Source organism: Solenopsis invicta, chromosome 10, assembly GCF_016802725.1.
Source record: "Solenopsis invicta isolate M01_SB chromosome 10, UNIL_Sinv_3.0, whole genome shotgun sequence".
Classification (NCBI taxonomy): domain Eukaryota; kingdom Metazoa; phylum Arthropoda; class Insecta; order Hymenoptera; family Formicidae; genus Solenopsis; species Solenopsis invicta.
Window position 1 is genome coordinate 8,069,039 of NC_052673.1, and position 19,986 is coordinate 8,089,024.

General features: G+C 34.7%; 1 protein-coding gene and 1 long non-coding RNA gene across 5 annotated transcripts; one reads left to right on the plus strand and one right to left on the minus strand.

Moving 5' to 3' along the window:
- The first annotated feature begins 326 nt into the window (after positions 1-326).
- Positions 327-5,925, plus strand: LOC120358791. Its single transcript, XR_005575659.1, has 2 exons — positions 327-950; positions 4,469-5,925. It is a non-coding gene; the product is annotated as an uncharacterized LOC120358791 (long non-coding RNA).
- On the minus strand, positions 5,290-18,345 carry LOC105202464 (eukaryotic translation initiation factor 4E transporter). 4 transcript variants are annotated; one of them, XM_039454158.1, is made up of 16 exons: positions 16,757-18,345; positions 16,464-16,561; positions 16,291-16,364; positions 15,944-16,211; positions 14,934-15,827; positions 14,476-14,827; positions 14,258-14,391; positions 14,091-14,171; positions 13,842-14,006; positions 13,493-13,735; positions 13,186-13,405; positions 12,985-13,056; positions 12,493-12,762; positions 10,808-10,984; positions 10,286-10,672; positions 5,290-9,832 (listed from the first exon to the last, which is right to left on the minus strand). In XM_039454158.1, exons 1-16 carry the CDS (start codon positions 16,926-16,928, stop codon positions 9,585-9,587), a joined length of 3,855 nt encoding a protein of 1,284 aa, XP_039310092.1. In that variant the 5' UTR covers positions 16,929-18,345; the 3' UTR covers positions 5,290-9,584. The 4 variants fall into 4 exon arrangements, with proteins under 4 accessions (XP_039310092.1, XP_039310091.1, XP_025992258.2 ...); XM_039454157.1 differs by having other exon boundaries at positions 13,493-13,732; positions 14,258-14,394; XM_026136473.2 differs by having other exon boundaries at positions 14,258-14,394; positions 16,757-18,339.
- Positions 18,346-19,986: the final 1,641 nt, after the last annotated feature.

Sequence of the window (19,986 nt, forward strand, 5' to 3'; positions counted from 1 at the left end):
GAACGAAAGTAAAACAGTAAATCAGGTCTTGGAATCGCTTCAAATTTTGAACATTTCGACGTATCTGAAATTTTCTCGCTACCGGAACTTGCTAAGATCCTCGGTTTCCCCGTTGTTCGTACACATCGTGTTTCGCACTTCAATCGCGAACGATCTGAGACACTGTCTGCACATTCGCCTTCAGAAGGGTTTTGGTTTTTAGATTCAGTTCAGGTCCATTGGGACTTGATAAGGAAACATGTACGTCGTATGAGATCCAGATATGAAAAAATGCTTCGTTGTAGACGAGCCGCACCTCCTTCACGGAGATTCGCCATTTTTTCCTTCTACTACCCATAACGCCATGCCCTCTAGCGTGTAGAGGGCCTCTTTCACCAATCTCGATTAGAGCTAACCGAGAGGTTAGTCCATTGGAATTGACCAATCGCATTGTCTATGACAAATGCGACTGGTCAATTCCAATGGAACCAGCCCAGAACAGCATAGATACGTTGGAATAGCAGATTTAAGCCTATTGCACAATGACCTAGTTTACATCGTTAAAACTTTGGTACTCGTATTAAGTTTGGTGCGCACCAATGCTTTAATACAGGCTCGTTTACATCGAACGTACTAACGTTTCTTACAATTCGTATGTACTTGACCGAAGCAAAGTTCCGGATAAAGAAATGACTATTTTAAATCGTTTGTATTTCGTTTGAAGAGTTATGAAGTGCATTTGAAAAGGTTTCTTACACGACATTTTTTAATATGTTATCGTTTGAGAGAGACCAAATAAGATTACTTATCATAAGACCGGTCAATTAAGGTTATATTTAATAGACCTAATCCGCTACAAAATACGTTTCAGTGTTTACATCGTTATTTGTATTATTTGGTACGCGTATCAGTTTGGTACGATATTCTTGCTTAATACGTTCGTACCAATTTGATCCGGCATCGTTTACATTGTGAGTACTAAAAATTTAATACGAATTTGATACGAATATAGTGCTTAATACGCGTACCAAGTGCACAATGTAAACTAGGCCAATGATCTTTACACCGAGCACTTGATACGCGTACTAACTAGTAATTTTCTATTAAATTGTCTTGATTTCGGCAATAAATTTAAAAAATAGTATATTAAGTTGGGACAATATGAATCAAAATAATTAAATATATGTATTATGTATACACGCATTGTCGACAGTAAGATAAATTAATAGAAAGTTACGAGTTAGTACGCGTATCAAGTGCTCGGTGTAAATTAGGCCAATGGATGCATTCGGAAGCGTCCTTTTTGACCAAGTTGCGATTGACCACAGCTATTCACAGCAGTTGGTGCCTAGAATTTTTCGATTGTTTAGCCTAAGGTTTGGTTTATAATAACTGTTACCGTAAGAAATTTACCAATCATAATCGACTATTCTTCTATAAATCGACGATGATTGGCCAATTTTTATGGCTATTATAAACCAACTTTAATTCAGACTGCACACAGTAAACAGCAAGTGTCGAACAGCAGATTTCGTTGATTGGCTGCTGCTTGCCAAAAATTTAACATTGGCTACGTTCAGCAGACTCAACAGTTTAGTGAGCGCTTACTGTTATTGTGTATTCTTCTAAATCTAAAAGTCTGATTGGATGATCTAGAAGAATATCTCAACATGTTGAGTCTGCTGAACGCAGTCATTGTTTAGATCACTGCTTTAGTCTTGACCTACAATAGATGTAGTAAGTCTTAAGCCGTAAGAAATTGACCAACTATGATCGATTATTCTTCTCATACTCAATTATGATTGATCAATTTCTTAAGGCTTAAGGTTTACTACATCTATTGTAGACCGGGATTAAATCCCGATCTATAATAGGTGTAGTAAGCCTTAAGACGTAAGAAATTGACCAATCATCATTGAATATGAGGAGAATAATCGACTATAATGGGTCAATTTCTTATGGCTTAAGGCTTATTACACCTATTGTAGATTAAGACTAATAGAGACCCATAGGACTCTACTTTCACCAATTTTTGTTAAATTAACCAACAAGTTAGTCCATTGGAATTGATCAATCGCATTTGTCATTTTACATAATAGGCAATACGATTGATCAATTCCAATAAATTAATCTGTTCGTTAGCTTAACTAATAGCGTTTTCGACTGTAGTGGGTTTTAAGCCAAGTTTGTCGCCATTTGCCGGAATTGTCCAATTAAAACAGACGATTGTCCGTTCTAATTGAATGATTCAAATGGTGACAAACCTGGGTTAAAACCCACAGTCAAAAACGCCACTTGCAGCAATGCCGATTAACTTAATTGCCGATTAAGTCAACCGTGATTGGTTATTTTTGGTCAATTTTATTTAACGATAAATGCAATTGGTTAATTCCAATAGAAAAATCAGCCGATTAAGTTAATCGGCATTTTGGTGTAAGTGGTCCTTAGAATATCGGCCTAGGTGTTTTTTTTAAGGCAATCTAAGGCTTGTTTTCTATTCCTGCACTAGACTGCACTGGAACGTTCCTTCTTGCTTTCGCTAACTTTGAAACATCTATCTATTTCATTTTAAGTGTACACTTATTTAGAGAGTTCAGGAACAGAAAACAAACGGCTAGTGTGGACACAAGATTCCTTGGACATTTGCACCAAGAGTGCAAGTAGATTAGCGTTTTCGAGTGCAGTGGGTTTTAATCCAACCCGAGTCAGATTAATGATGCCATATATATACTAAAATCATCCAATGAGATCTTAAGGCTGCGTTCTAAAATTTACTGCCAGTACTGAAAAGTTATAATATATGTGAGGTAAACTATAGATTTTCAGTACTTACAATGAATTTTGAAACACACTCCGTGATGCCAGCTGTCGGACTACAGATATAACAATTTTGAAGGTGCCATTCGTTTGCTAGTCGTTTGCTAGTGTTTGCATGTTTTTTTTTGTTTTGTTTACATATTAATTAATTTAAACAAAAAATTGAAATTAAAATTTGGACAAATTTAAACAAGTAAAAAGCCGTTTTAGCCTTTATCTCATGATTTCCTGAATAATTCAGTGTCGAATCGTTTGCTAGTTTCAAATATATAAGCATTATTCTAATTATATTGATAAATAATGTAATAATTCATTTATTAATAAATGAGATTTCTATAGTAACTTTAGTCCTAATAACTTTCTAGGCGACTCGATCACCTAGAAAGTTACTAGGGCTAAAGTTACTATAGAAATCCCATTTATTAATAAAAGAATTTTTACATTATTTATCAAAATAATTAGAATAATACTTATATATTCAAAACTAGCAAACAACTAGCAAACGATTTGACACTGAATTATTCAGAAAATCATAAGATAAACGCTAAAACGGCTTTTTACTTGTCCAAATTTGTCCAAATTTTAATTTTAATTTTTCATTTAAACTAATTAATACGCAAACGAAACAAAAAAACACGCAAACAGTAGCAAACGACTAGCAAACAAATGACACCTTCAAAATTGTTATATCTGTTAGTCCGACAGCTGGGGTCATGGAGGTTTGAAACACAGCCTAAAATAGAGCACAGGCTTGTTTTCTATTGCTGCATTAGACTGTACTGGAACGTTCCTTCTTGCTTTCGTTAACTTTCAAACATATATACCTATTTCATTTTAAGTTTACACTAATTCAGGGAGTTCAGGAACAGAAAACAAACGGCATGTGACGTCATGAAGCGGATTAAGCCCGTATCAGACTACGCATTGAAGATTAAAGATTGAAATTTGACCAATCAAAATAAGGAAATTTTAACTCCTTTTATTTTGATTGGCCAAAGCTCAATCTTTAATCTTCAATTTTCAATGCGTAGTCTGATACGGGCTTTAGAATCCACTGCATTCGAAAACGCTGTTTTCATTTTTTTTCTAGTCTTAAATCCGGTATTTATAATCGAATTTATTTCAAGATCATCTTGAGTAATATTTTAAGATGCTAATATGGTTTTCTGATTGATTGATATCTTAAGATAGTACTTGGAAAAATATTTTTATATATAAATTATATATAATCATATATAATTGTATATAATTACATATAATTTTTATATATAAATTATATATAATTATATAAAATATGTCCATATTTTAAAATATATATAAATTGGCTGCGGTCAATTAGACGCTACAAATACATGTTTCGAAGCATTTGATTAACCAAACGGAACAAAAAGTTTTACAAATTGACCAATTAAAAGATGTTTTAAAGCATTTACAGCATCAACTTGATTGCATTCTCATTATGGCTGCGGTTTATATTTGATACTATACAAATATCTCAAAGCGTTTGATTAACCAATCGGAACAAAGAATTTTACAAATTGATCAATCAGTGTTTCGAAGCATTTGTAGGGTCAAGTGGACCGTAGCTTATACATATTTTAAATATTATATATATTGGAATTCGTATTATACAGAATTTACCGTATATGAAAGTTATTCGCATATTTTCCAGAATATGACCGCAGACTCATGACGATTTCAAGTTCAGCACGATCCATCCCAATCAATACAATTTATAACTGCTATAATTTGGGGAATCAGCTCGATGCATGGGTAAAGATGCTAAAATTGGAAGTAATTTTTATATTTCTTATATTTTATTTTATTAATATATTTGCACGATATTTGTAGTTTTTAACTTTTTATTAATAAAGGTATATGATTTTTATTATTATAGAAATGCATCCATGTGTGTGTATGTGTATATATATATATAGTTTTAAAAAATATATAAAGATGTAATTTTTACTTTTCACCACTAAATTTGTATTAAAATTCATTAAATTTACAGAATTGAAGCCATCTTTATTGAAAATCTCATATCCGCTAATTTTATATCATAAAAATAAGTTTTTATGCTGCAAAATTAACATTTAAATTATAAATCCAAATCAATAAAACATTTTTTTAATAAAAACATGATCCTTTAACTTTAATTTCTTTTAAATCAATTCTCTATGATTTTTAATAAAGTTATGATTTTTGAAAAATTATGCCTGAATTATCCATAACTTTGTTCACATATTTGTCAAAATTACATAGTTTCACCAAATGTTACTGCTACTTTTTAATCATATACTAGAAGGTTGAAACTAAAATTACGATTAAAAATCATTGCATTACGGTATTCCTTTTAATAGAAGCGTAAAACTCGAGTGACTCCAGGATGGCTAGTGAGGAACAAAAAATTACGATGGCTAACAAGTATTAAAATAATTCAAGAGAGGTCAGTTAATTATTTCGACAAGACGAATGACGTAACGAGGATAATAATTACAGTTTTTGTATTTATTTGACATTTTCTCTTTCTCGACTTCACGTAATATAATATTCAGTAACTTTGTTTATATACAAGTCATCGACCCACAGTGCACAGACTAAACGTACTTTAGCGTTTACTCGGGAATCGATTTATTTACAAAAATGTGTCTTCAAGTTACGGAACAATCTTTAAGTTCGCAAATGCATCGGATCTCGTTCGCAAATATTTTCCAGTTAATAAAAGCAGAAATGTAATTACTGCAATTGCGTCTTATAAAAAGATCGCGCTAATGCTTCCTCGCGCATCTCGATTAGAATTTCTTCACTTTGCCTCTGTTCTTCTATCAAATATTGGTTAACAAGCTTCGCCCTCATCCAAGAAACGTGAAATTAAATTGAAATGCAATGTTGTTAAAACATAGCAATCCTTTTGTCTCAAAAGAGTAGAAATCGCTACCACCAAGTCAACAAATGTTACATTCAAAAACGCGGAATTTCGAAGAACGTCCAAAGAAATTTCGATTTCAATACTAGAAAGACCGGCTTTTGGCTTTAACCATTTCCGGATAATTTAAAGATAAACATTAAACATAAAAAAAATAGAAATAAAAATAAAATTGCAAGTCAAAACGAATGTAAAATAACAAAGTCATAAAGCCGTTTAAATTAGAATTATCTTAATCATTTAAAATATGCGCGCGACAATTTTTACGGTCGTTCTAGTATTAAGAGTATCTTTTAATCATGCCAATTGAATTTTTAAAGTGAATGTTAAATAAATTTCATTAAAAAATATTTCCTCAACTAGAGTTTTGTTGAAAGTATCTATTGAGGAACTATTTTTTTTACACACAATAGATGTCTTTTTTTACTTCGGTATATCGCACGTGTAGTAAAATAACGTTAGCACAGTAATCGGAATTCCAATCTTCTCTCTTTTCGATGATACTTGCATTCAGATATCACGGTCTAATGACTTAAATTTCTTTTACTTTTTGTTTTAATGCGCTTTGTACGCTCATGCTTTGGACGCTTGAGATAAATTTATGATGATAAATCAGTTCAAGATACAATTTGAAAAATTGCCATCAATACGTCAGATGAGAAAATGTATCGACAAATAGAAATGCTATAAAAACAAAACTTCTTTTTTTTCTTCGTCGCACGTATGTACAAGTATTTGTACCATATAATGCATTTCTTTCGAACCTACGAATGCGACGAGTACATTTGGCGTAACGTTAGAGTCCCACAAGCAATCTTGCATTTTTCGAAATTTCGCGAATTGTAAAATTTATGAATGTCATTGCGAATAGTTCATGTGTATTATTTCGTAATTGTCATCTACGTGCAAATTATTTTCGACATTCATCTTATCATATTATATTATAATGTATATGTATAAAATATGTTCTACATATTTTATATATATTTTATCAAATATAATACAATATATACGTATATAGTTGATATATATAATATGCATATAATTCAACATATGCTTATATATCAGTTAAGAATCTAGTTGATTGTTGAATGTAAATGAATGTTACAAATAGAACTTGTATGCATTTGAAGATAAGCTCTGTCTCTCTTATAAAATATTATCATACAAAGAATATTTCTTATATATAGGATAACAAGCGTACAAGAGATCAGCAAGATCCAATGGCGAGAGTAAATATGTGAATGCAGATTAATGTGGCACTGACGTAAATAATGTTTACCTAAAATATTTTTATCACACAATATTTATCGAAATTATAGTGCTTACAGTACTATTAGGACATTTTGTCGTAATAACATGTACCACGCAAACCTGAGTTCATATAATGTTTCATCTGCAAGCACAAAATAATTATGAAAATAAACGTTATTTCCCTCCTGGGATTTCAAATGTGTAAACTTGCTTCATGTTCCTTATTACAACTTTCTATACAGTTATACGCAATAATAAAAAGAAGATTAGCATATGCAAGTAAATTATGAATCAATATTTAAAAATTAAAATAGGTAACTTGTTTATATAAATGTTAAACAATTAATAAAAAAAAAGATAAATATTCTCTTCCAATAAAATACTTGTTTTGTTTTTTTCCTTTTTCTTAAATATAAAATATCATGCAAATTATTTTGGCTCTCAAGCTGTAATTCTCAAGGCTCCTGACTTCTCGCGCAGCCATATTGAGATTGTGACATCATAAAATAACACATAAAAATTTCATCTGTGGCATTTATAAACAGAATTTGAATAAAACAGAATAAGATTGTTTTAAAGCATTTGTAGAAATGGGCCTCGACCATCTTTTTTTCCTCTGACAGTAACTAGTTGTAAAAAGCACATAAAATAAAGCCTATTCACGAAACACACGAACAACTGTTGAAAAATATGCTTTTATGTATAAAATTAAAAAATAACTTTTACTTGCCACCTATTTTTACGAATTTGATAAATATGAGACAAGTCACATTTTTACAATAAAACACGTAATAACGAAATAACATGCAAGACAAAATTTCGTCATCAACCTGTCACATTTCACGTGTATTAATTTTAATTTTTTTCATAATACTATGTCGCCATCGTCAATGTAGAATTCTCGGCTGAGGAATCAAGAGCCCTAAAGGTTATAAAATATAATTGCATGAACCATGAAAAAAGAAAAATGCAATTATTCGCGCATGAGACTCTAATGTACAGTTAAATAGTAAACAATATTATCACCCTTTGAAATATAAGATTATCTCCTTTCGAAATATAACTTTTAATAGAAATCATCGTTTTAAAATTGGTTTCATACATATATATATATCCTTTTTACGTAATTATATGGAAATTGTAATCTTGAGATAACAATTACATGGAAAGCAAATGCATGTTAGCAACAGTATTCACGTCGATTGAAATTCTCAAAAACATCTTGTTTAATTTGATTCCCTTGGCGGGTGGAATGTGCTCAGTTTCTTTAATTAATTCTGCGAATAATTTTTTTATTATTTTCCGAGCTTTTTTATTAAGAAACAGTTGTGTCTATGTATCACTTTCGATCAGGATAATGACATTACACTCTCACGCGCTCTTCTACACACGAGAAGTATATATTATATATTTATTTTTGTAATATATGTATGACTTGATGTCACATACTCATCGTTTTATTTCGTACGCTTTCGTATTAATAAGGTCGCATTGTTTGTAGTAATACGAATAGAATATTAAATACGACACCACCACTTTGTGTAAGTAATTGTAATCAGGTGCTATCTTGCAGTTTACAAATTCGAAGGATCCGCGTATTATTTGCCTAAGGGTCTTTGCAAGTCCCATCGTAAATAAGCAAGCGCGACGTATTCTATAAATAATACTAGATTAAACGTATTGACTATCTAGTTCTTATTCTTGTTGGCGACAATATAAGTTTTTATGTTAGACACATATATAGTATATAGACAATATTTTCACACTTGCTGACAGCAGCAAAAATATCGTTTTGCTTTGTTCCGAATTCAAGGAACGTAATCGTGCAATGGTGCTTTTAGTACTTATGAATCATTACAAAATACAGCCACAGTATATCCTCATATCTGTTAATGATCAACAAAAAAATAAGGACTTGATACAAATATACTTGGAATAAAAACATATAGAAATTAATTATTCAAAAGTCACCAGGTAATTTTCAGATTCTTGCTAGATAATGAAACAGGAACACATAAGAAACTTGCAGTCCTATCTTAGGCAAATAGATCTTATCGTGTGTTGTTATTTAGAAAGTACGCAGATGAAGCTCTAACAGCTCATTATATAATCAACAATAAGAATTTTCTTTTTTTTTCAGTCTTATAAACAATACGTCGTTTTCATATAGAAAGCTGTCCGCTTTTTCTTCTAACGCTTCGTTCTTAATATCATATACTAGTCTGTACATTTGTTGTGATTTCTAAACAACATTCTGCGAAACTTGGAAAAATGGCTTTACAAACGATATCAGCAATTATTTTCGGCGAAAGAAGATCTTTCGAAAAAGAAGTACCATCCAACCAATTAATCTATTCCTAATCAAAATACATGGCGTTACTTCGATAAACCTCTTGTCGATACGAAGACTCGATAAAAAGATCTATGTAGGCGAGCACCATTTTATAATTTAGCGGCGTGTATCCAGCATCCATGTAGGGGATGTTACACAGGTGCTTCGGACGTAAAAGGAAATGTACGAAGAATACCGATTCTCCGACCAGTAGTAGCGTTACCAATGCAATTTTGCGCTTGTAAAATTGAAACGTAATTCGAGTACAATGTCACTTTAGTTATGCACTATGGTTGATGCATGTTGAAGTCTCTCAAGCTCTTCCAATGAAAGGACGTTCGTTTGTGCAAGCTCTGGAAGCTTACCAGCCCGAGCTTGAGCGAGAAGTTCCGGACTGAACCACCGCGCTAGTTGATTGGATGTTGGTGAAAGGTCACCTCCGTTACTGCCAACAAATCCGAGGCCTGGTGAATGTTGACGACCAACAGCCATGTTCAATTGTTGCGATCGCATCGCCCGTCCATCTGCAAATATAATATCATTATTGTAACAAACATTGTTTAAATAACAAAGGCAATTATTATTGTTATGTATACAATTGTCAGACAAGATAAAAAGTTTAATGATATTTTTTATATAATTCGAGAGTACTGTTATAAAATTCTTTCTAGTGTAGAGCATTCCAATGTAGGTAAAATTGTTTACTTAATTTAATCCAAAAAAGGATAAATGATGTCAAGGCAGGATTAAACAAAGGAGAGAGCTAAGATAGTTTATTTTTCCAATTTCTGAACATCGTTGCATGCAATTTGATTTGGGAGAGGAGAAACACCTGAAAATCAATGTAAATGGAATAGGGAGGGATTATGAGCTTAATAAATATCGATATGTAAAGGGAGAAGTCACGAGAATTATTCGCTTTGTTAGAAATTATTTCAAAATACTCAAATAGCTTGTATTTCATCAAATCACATTACCTGTGCGATTAGAATTATAGTTTTGGCTCATGACAAGTTGCATCGGCGTATTTACAGCTCTCTGCGGCGGTTGTTGTTGCATGTTAACGGTTCCATGCGGTGGTTGTGGTTGTTGCACATTAGCGAGATGCGTTGGGACTTGCTGCGTTTTCATCTGAGTATTCATAGGATTCGCTCTCTGATTCATAATTGAGTTTTGTGCCATATTGTATTGTGGAACATTATGATGCGGTAACGAAGTTGCCATTGTGTGTTTAGATCGTGCTGGATTGCCATAAACATTCGGAACTGTTCTATGCTGTTGTTGAAATTCCGCATTTCCTGTATTATATTGGAACTGATTGCCACTTGCATTATTATTATTACCGCCTTTTACTATAGGTCGACCTAAAATTAGAATTTTTGTGACATTATTATTAAGGTCCAAGATAAACTTCGGTTTCATAAAACTTAAGAATAAAACTTTCACAATAAAAAAATTTCTTTATAAATTTTATGGAAGATAAAAAGAAAAAAACTTGCCTGGATGTTGTTTAAGCGATGGATTCGACCATGTTGATTGAACAGGAGGTTGTGATCGCAATGCGGTGTGTCTTGAGAGAGCTCCCTGTGCAAGTAACTGAACCGCAGCCGACTGCATTTGTTGCATCTGAGAAGCTTGAGTTTGTGTAGACAATTTGGATGGCTCATTGCTGTTCCCTGTATCCAGATATACAAGTAATTTTACAATGACAAAAAATTACATAACTTTAAAATTGAATATTTGATATAAATATAAATGTTTTCTTAATATTATACTTTTTTTATCCTCAAAAAATTAAAGTCTAGTAATATAAATATCAAATATTTAACATTTTTGACGAAATTAAAAGCTAAAATTTATGTTACTTTCATGTAATAATATGTAATATATATGTAATATATATGTATATATACATTTGTAAATCAATATTTATTAAATATTATTTATATTATTCATTTTTCTATTATTTTTTATAAATTTCTTATAAATTATCTTATCTCAATTATTTTTATATATTACTATTAAAATTATATTTCGTAAATACAACATTAACTGTAATGATTTTATAAGAATGAATGTAGCTGTCACTTACATATTTATTTATTTTCTGTAAAGCATGTAATTTTGGCAAGTACAAGGATCAAGCAATAATATGGTATAATTAAAAAAAAAATATAAAAAATAAATTCATATATTGATGAAAAAGTGCAACATTAAAAATAGGATAAAAAAATGTGAGCGTGTGTAAAAAAAAAAGAAAAGTTAAAGCAGATGAGACAGGATCAAAATAAAGCCTTTTATTATAAAAAAAAAAACTATTTTAACATACTATTCAAAAATGTAATAAATCTATGTTAAGAAATGAAGAGTTTATTTTATAAAGCGCTTTTTATCACATATAAAATAAAAACATTTCAAAATATCTATCATATTAAAGATATTTTTTAAGCTTCTAAAGCATCACGAATAAAAAAAATAAACTAATAAAATGAACAAACAAAATAGCTGCTTTTCATTATAACGCAAAAATAATAGAAAGAAAAATGTAGCGCTAAACAACAATTAAGAATTCACTTTTATGAAATATCAAAATACACTTTATCAAACTCCTCATCCATGTAACAGCACAATTAGATATTTTCACCGGTTGTGAGTAAAGTAGCATTTTGCAAATCAACGTTCTTTATTTTGTCTGATGCTGTAGATGTAGTCGTTTTATTTTCCTCTACCAACGTTTCTAATTTAGATGTTTTTCTTAGTACTTCATTAAGCAAGACATAATCATTATTGTTGGTATCATTATCAACATCTACTGCATTAGACTTTGTTATTTTTGCATCGTCGTTTGCATTTTTATTAACATCAAGGAAAATCTTTTCCTTCGTAGTGCTAACTTTCAAATTATCTTCTGTGTCTTTTTTCTGCTGTAACGAATGTTTAGTCTTTAATGCCGATTCTTCTGTATCAATATTGTTATTTGCATGATTAGTTATGGCAGAATGCAGGAAGATCATTTTGAGAGTTTCATTTTGCACCTGATTGACAGAATCAGAAAACTTTGAGAGATTAATGGAAGAAGCAGAGGTGTGCATCTGATTATTTTGAGATATACGAGAATTAACATTTCCATTAATTGTAGGAGTGATAGAAGAGGTCGTTTCTAATTGGCATAATTGATTCGCACCGTCAGGTTCCTTATCAGCAGTCATTTTACGTAAAACGGACGTTGGAGTGAAAGCAAGCGGACTCGCTGTTTGCTTAGCTGGCGAGTTAACAGGACTCGATGCGCGCTGTTGCTGAACTTGTTGCTGCTGCTGTTGTTGCTGCTGCTGATCTTGTCGCTTACGGAAATTCTCACGCTGTTCCTCCAATTTTTTCTTGATTAAAGCATTTTGCATTATAGACTGAGTATGCATAACGATCTCCCTTGGCGATGGTACTCTGTGCGGTATCACTGTTAAATAATAATGATAATGGTAATAATAATCATTTACGTACATATTTTTGATTTTTTAACTTCATAAATATTACCTAACATATAACTTAAATTAAAATAACTTATCAAATGATATTACACATGTAGTCCTTTTCTCATCAAACTTTAATCAAAAATATTTTTTATAAGAAAGATTAATAAAAAATTTTAAAACAAAGTTTATTGTATTTACTGTATTACCTGGATGTTGCACTGTTAAAGTACTAGGACTAGCTGTTAAATTTGGCGATATTATCGGAGGTGGACAATAAGCTGCATTCCAAATACAGAACAAAAAATCGTTCATTTTGATTCAAAAATTGAAGTTTTTAAATTTTTATTTACCTTTACGAAAAAATAAGGGAAAATTAGAAAAAATGATTAGCATGTAAAATGTTTTACCGTTATTCATAGGAGATGGAATCCTCTGCTGCTGCTGCTGCTGCTGTTGTTGCTGCTGCTGTTGCTGTTGTTGTTGATACAGCATTTGTTGCAGGATATGATCCTGAGGGATAGGAGCAGTGGGATGAGGATGTGGACTTATAGTGCGAGGTGTGGTGCCACCATACATTTTCAATATGTTCACCAGCACTTCTCGATGGCGATGCTGCATTGCGGGATTCTATCAAAAATACAATTAAAAAAAAATCTTTATTATATTCTGTAATAAATACAAATAGTCTATCGCAAATAATCGTAAATAACTGACCTGTAATTGCTGTATTAGATGTTGTCTGGTAATCTCCCCTTGCTGTAAACCTTGAATAATTGCTTGAGCTTCTGGTCGTTGTAAGAGCTCTTGGCTCGACGGAACATTATTTATCATCATTTGCATCTCTGTCGGCACCGGACTGACACCCAACATCCGTTGATTTGCCATCATCATCGATAGCATATCGGAATGTCGTTGCTGTTGCTTTTGTTGCTGTTGCTGTTGTTGCTGCTGCTGCTGCTATTAATATTAAATATTTGTTTGTCAAAATTCATCACATATTGATCACTAAATAAAAAATTATATATTCGCACACATCCATCAAATATATACATATATATTATACCTGTATTTGCAAAACTTTCATTAGATTCTCGTGTTGCATCTGAGCCTGATGCGGATGTTGAGTAGGACCAAGGGGACCGACGTGATTAAATGTATGAATTGGTTCTGCGGGCGGTTGTTGATGTGGCATCGACGACTGTTGGGTTTTCAATTGTGAATTAAGTAACTGAAAGACAAAAAATGAAAAAGATGCAAATTATATGCAACTCAATTAATATAGCAAGAAGAATAGACTATTGTATATACTTACTTGCATTAACGTTACAGGTTGTTTTTGAGTGATAGGTCCGTTAGCTGCAGGCACAGCTTGTCCTCCAGTCACTTGAGCAAGCTAAAAAAAAGAAAAAAAAAGTAATTATTTGCTTCAGTATATCTGTGAAATAAAATAATGAGTTATATTATTATGTATCGACTCACCAGTTTCTTAAAAGCAGAGAGATCTTCTTCAGTCTTATTTACACGGGGTGCATCAGTCGAAGTCGCAGGTGGAGGAGCACCACCCCGCATACGTGCTTCCAACTCTTCCAAACTATGCACAACTTTGCCACCAACTTCTAGAAAAAAAAAGTTATGCCTATCATGTTTCACTGTTATTTGTTTGATGGCAATATTTATTCAAAAAGTATTTAGCTTACCCAAATCTTTAATAGAACAATTTTTCATCATAGGTATAGCCGTATTACTCGCGTCACCCTGGCCATTTTGATTTGGCTTATTACCACGATGTAACATCTCGAGTAATTTGACGCCATTTGTGGTCGTGTTAACATTATTGGTCGTATTGGCCGGAGAAATTGGAGCAAAATAGGTGTTTGATTCTGTCACCGATGGTATTTGAATATTTGGCTCGGTGATGTCATTCAATAAATTGTTCAGTAGTTCATCTTGTATGGAAGCTCTACGACTATCTGCCTGTTGAATTGGACTTTCTCTTTTAAACCACTGACTGAATCGCGAACCGGTACCGCTATTCGAACCAACTCCATTCTATAAATGAAAAAGAAGAAATTGTTCGAGTGACATACAAAAATAAAACGATTTAAAATATTCGAAACGCAAATATTATGTCAAACAGATTAATGAGATGACTCACCGTTAACAGCCCAGAAACGCCAGGAAACGTATCAGATTTTAGAAACTCATCCAGATTAAAATCAGGATGCGCATCCTCTTGATTCTGATTTGCGCTGGAGTTCTCTCCCGATTCGGACGTTGGCTCGGTGACAGTACTCACACTGACGTCGTTCTCTTTGTTTTGAGTAATAGATTGCTCAGTTTGTTCGGAAATCGGAGAATGTGGCGCCGGTACAGCGTTCATAGGCTGATCTATGACGGTCGGAGTGCTGCGTCCTTTAGGGCCCGTCAAGTTCTCACTTGATTTATCATCCTTCTCTGTGGAATTTCTCTTGCCCCGTTTCTTCTGTGCAGGATTTTGTTTCTTACTCTTGGCACTGATTACTACCTTTTCCTCTGGGATATCCTCAAAACCTCTCAGCTCGATTGTATCATGTTGAGACGTAGGTCCCGAGCTGAACCATTCTGGTTCATCTGCATCACGAGTATCACTATAAGTCCGTCGACGATCATTGCCGAATCTCTTCTCGCGTCCGCGATCCTTATCACGGTCCATCTGATGATTGTTTCGTTCATTTCGATCCACTCCTCTGTCGCCACGATCGCGCTCTCTTTCGCCGCGATCCCCATAATCTCGGCCAAAGGATCTCCGCTCAAATCTCTCGTCCCGCTCGCGCAGACTGTCACGATCACGTTCCCTTTCTCGCATGTCGCGATCCCTGTCCCGCTCTTTCCCATCACGATTATCTCTATTATCACGATCACGCAGAGAGCCACCAGTAGCCGTGCCTGATCTAAAACCATAATCCGCACGCTCAGATTCGATCTTTTCGTTTTCCGCTCTGTAGTCCCATATATCTCGTGTCAAAATTCTCCCGCTACCGATTCGACGGACAGGTTCACGATGGCTGACCTGTAAAGTATTTTGTAATTGTGTTTATAAACAAAATACAGAGCAATAAATGATGGTAAAGATAAAGATGTGTCAAGTCTTGAAAAGGAGAAATCGATCGCGAGACGGCTACGTACCTCTGTTTTGCCAATCGGGCTCTCCGGACGCCGGCTTGGTGGCTGATTCACGTTAACGAAACATCCCGAATTAAAACTTCTTCGTTGTGGGCTCAAAACGATGCCGTCTTGTTCTTTACGTATTCGGTCTCGTGGATCGCCATTGTTACGTCGCTTACTATGATTCTCAGTGATTTGATCACCACGTCCAGTCCTTTCTTCTTTCGGGGGTGTATCGCTACGCTTTCTATCCGAATGCCAGCGCTCAGGATCCCAAACGCCTCGCGAGCTACAAGAGAAACAAAGCGATCAGTAAAACAAACAATGATACATCTCGATAATTTGAGAAACTCTAAATCATAACTTACTTATTATAAGCGATATCTAGGAATGTAGGCCTGCGTCTAGATAATCGCAAATTTTTTATCAGCATTAGATCCTCCTAAAAAAAAAATATATATATATATATATATATATATCTTACAAGATATATTTGGTGTATTATTTTGATAAATTCTAACGCTTGCAAAACGATATTTACCCGAGAATATTGAAACTGTGGTCTAGAACGTCCTACTTCCATGATCGAAGCGTCAGTCACCTCTCCGGCCAATGACATTGATATAATGGCTTCATCTCCTGTAAAACAATTAACAAATAAAATAAAATAATAGCAATGTGAGAAAAGTGCCGATCAAATGGTTTTATTTCTGGGCGTTCAAAATTCATCGAAACTTAACGGCGATCTACCGAGAATTCCGAAGATTCTAATCTCACAGCCGCGACGCGTTCGATTATCCGTTGGCTTTTTTAGCGCACCGCGGTCGTACTTACGAAAGGTCGCTTGCTTTGGACGATTAACAGATTTGTTTTTCCGGAACCAACGGCAGGCCCTGGTTTGCATAACAAGGATGTCCAGAAAGGGAGATCCAGTTGGGCCGACCAGCGGTCGTTTCCGCGTTCGGCGATTCAGACCGATAAACCGATCGATGGCGGTTAATCTCATTATAATATCGCTAGTTCTCGCCACGAATAAACCGAGCGCGACAGAGAAATCGGATTTCCTTATCTGTTTGGCCGCTTTGTCCTAACAGTTCGCTCTTTTCTCGCGCAACCGCCTCGGCGATGTAAACAAACACGCGAAGGGCAAACGAGAGTCAATAGATTCCCGAAATGTAATGCCGTCACGAATACGTTGTTCCACGAGTCATTAGAAAATGAAATTCCACAAAAGATTTGTCCCGAAAAGCTCTCGCCTTTAACATTTAAAAAAGAAAACTTCACGATCTAAATATATCGAAATATTTTTATTTCTCTTTCCCTCTATTTTATTCAGCTTTGAAATCGGGGACTCCGGATAGACTCGCCTTCTTGAGCCTTCTCCGGCCACAAAACCGCTCGAAAAGACGAACTCTCGTTTTTTTTTCTCCCGCGTTCTTTCGCAAAGCGGAAAAATATTAACTGCCCGACTTTCTGAACATATCAAGCTTTAAAAACGCAAAGAAATTTCGATAGCGAAACAATTATTCGACGTTAGATATTCTACACTGCCTGTATATCCACTCGCACAACTCAACAGAAAGAGTATACATAAACCGTCGTGTAAGCAAAGTACAGTGCAAACTGACTGATTCGAATCGTCCTCGGACAGAATAGCTCTCTTGTAAACCAATCAAAACTTTCCTGAGAAAAGCCTAAATAAGTGAGCGTTTGATTGGTTAGAGAGATGATTTAAATGTAACTGATTCTTATCGAGGGAGATTTCTAGAAATATGTGTAATATGATTCTCCTATAAATAGAAGCGCACGCAAAATCACATGTACAACGGGATCAGATCCTATCAAATATACTATATATTTGAATGCATGTAAAGGAATATTCTTAGCTCAATTCAGGAATTTATTTGTATCTTCTTCTACACAATATCTTGAAGAATGCATGGATTTTTTAAAAATTTTGTTGAAGTCTTTAGGATAAATATTTTTTTGCATATGAATAGATTGAGGGATAAAGAGAAGAGAGCAGAATTGATAAAGAGTACTTAATGCCAATGATGCCAGAGCGCCTACATAGATAATGTTCTAATAAGGGTCAAGAAAAAAAAGACGTGGGCCCAATTTCTCAACTTACTTTTATAAATGCACTTTTAAGCACATTACTAATGAAAGTATTATCTATTACGGTAAGTACTTGTGTAAAGTTCAGTAAACTATATGCTTAAAAGCACATTTATTTATAAAAATGAGTGAGATAAAAATATGGGTCATTGTTAAAGGTGTATTCCATTATTCATTCAGAGTACTGAAAACCTATAGTACACTGTTAAAAATCGGCAGTAGAATTTAATGTAATGTAATGGAAGCAAATTTCAAGCAGGTACATTAAAAAACAGTTAATGTAAATTCAATGTCAAAAGTGTACTAAAAGTGCACCAATTTCATGCACAAGATTTTCACTTATTGATACATTACATTTAATGTAACTTAAAAATACATTAAATTTCACGACATTTTTAACAATGTACTTATATGTAAAATGAATTACAGATTACTAGTGAATTTTGGAGAACGGGTCCTAGATAACATTCCAGAGCTATCCCTATTTGCATTATCTATTTTAAAAACAGATTAGAAAGTGAGAGAGGAATCATATGAGTAAAGAGTAATAAAAAGGACTTTGACTTGCACCGATTCAAACTCGCATACAGTAGCCCACAGATCTCCTTGTAAATAAGTTGCAGGAAGATAGAAGTGTTACGAATCTATGAAATGAGGACTTCAATTGTTGGCAATATTCTAGTAAATAAACTATCAAAATTCCTCTCAAATTCACGTTAACTTTCATCTTTTGGGAATCGACATCAAATCTGTTCGGTGCTTCTTGTATTGTCTTCAGTTTTTCTCTTTCTCTATTTTCAGTACGAAGAATGTAACGTTTAACGAAAGAGAGAAAAAGCGAAGAAATCTCTTCTCGTAAAAGAACAAACTCGCGAGGTTATCCACGGCGATCGGGATTCGAGAAAAATGATGTTTGGTAATCTATCGACTCATACCTTCTATCTTCTTCGTCGCCGCCGTCGCTGTGGCGGTCGTCGACGTAGTCGTGGTCGTGGTCGTGGTCGTGGTCGTGGTCGCAGCCGCCGCCGTCACCGTCGTCGTCGTCGCCGGAGTCGCCGTCGTATCGTTGTTGTCAGCGGCAGCGGCGTCGTCGTAGTCGTCGTTGTTGTCGTCGCCGCCGCCGCCGTTGTTGTCGTCGTCGTGGTGGTGATGGTGGTCGGCGACTGTTGCTGCTGCTGCTGCTTATCACTTGTCACAGATTCGACGGACATCGCGCCGTTGATCGCGTCGGCCTTCGTCGCTCGGTCGAAGGTAAGAGATGTGGTGTCCTGTGTGGATACCGGCGTCCTGTTTTCTGCAATTCGCTATCTTCTCCGAGATGCGATCTCTATGTCTCCTGTCCACCATACACGAGCGGTGGCACGTAACACACACACACACGCACACACCAATATACACACACAACACACACACACACGCACGCAAACGTGTGTGTGCGCGCGCGCGCACGCTTGCTCGTACGATGCACACGCAGCACGCACACGGGACGCGCGCGATCGCTAGCTGGCTTGCACGCCTACACGCGCACGCACGTACACCTGCACGCACGCATATACACGGAAGCGCGCGCACCTTTTTTATACATATAAGTTTACACCTCTAAATATATATATATATATGCATATATATTGCTTAGTACTGCTTAGTATCACAGACTGGTTTTCCCTTCTACGTTTCGTGGCTCGGCCAGCGATCGACGAAGCCTCGACGGGGAGATGTGTACTTTTTCTTTCCGACCGTTTCAACGGAGAGATGAACGAATATTGGATGGAGAAAGAGAAAGGATACGAAGGAGAAGAGAGACAAAGAAAGGAAAGTGTTTACTGGATAAAGGAGATTGCACGGGAGAAAAAGAGGGGCAGAGAGCGAAAGTTTACACGCCAAGCTGCGCGAACAAATGGGCTCTGACAATTCTGCGAACGGCACGATCGCGGGATCTCTCGGTC

Excerpts from the sequence above, each read along its gene's own strand:
- LOC105202464 (XM_026136473.2), bottom strand. The coding sequence starts at position 16,928 with ATGAGATTAACCGCCATCGATCGGTTTATCGGTCTGAATCGCCGAACG. Across the intron at positions 10,985-12,492 it reads TGCTGATAAGGAACCTGACG|GGAACAGCAATGAGCCATCC; the intron begins GTGCGAATCAAT and ends ATCTGGATACAG. Across the intron at positions 10,673-10,807 it reads ATCGCTTAAACAACATCCAG|GTCGACCTATAGTAAAAGGC; the intron begins GCAAGTTTTTTT and ends TTCTAATTTTAG.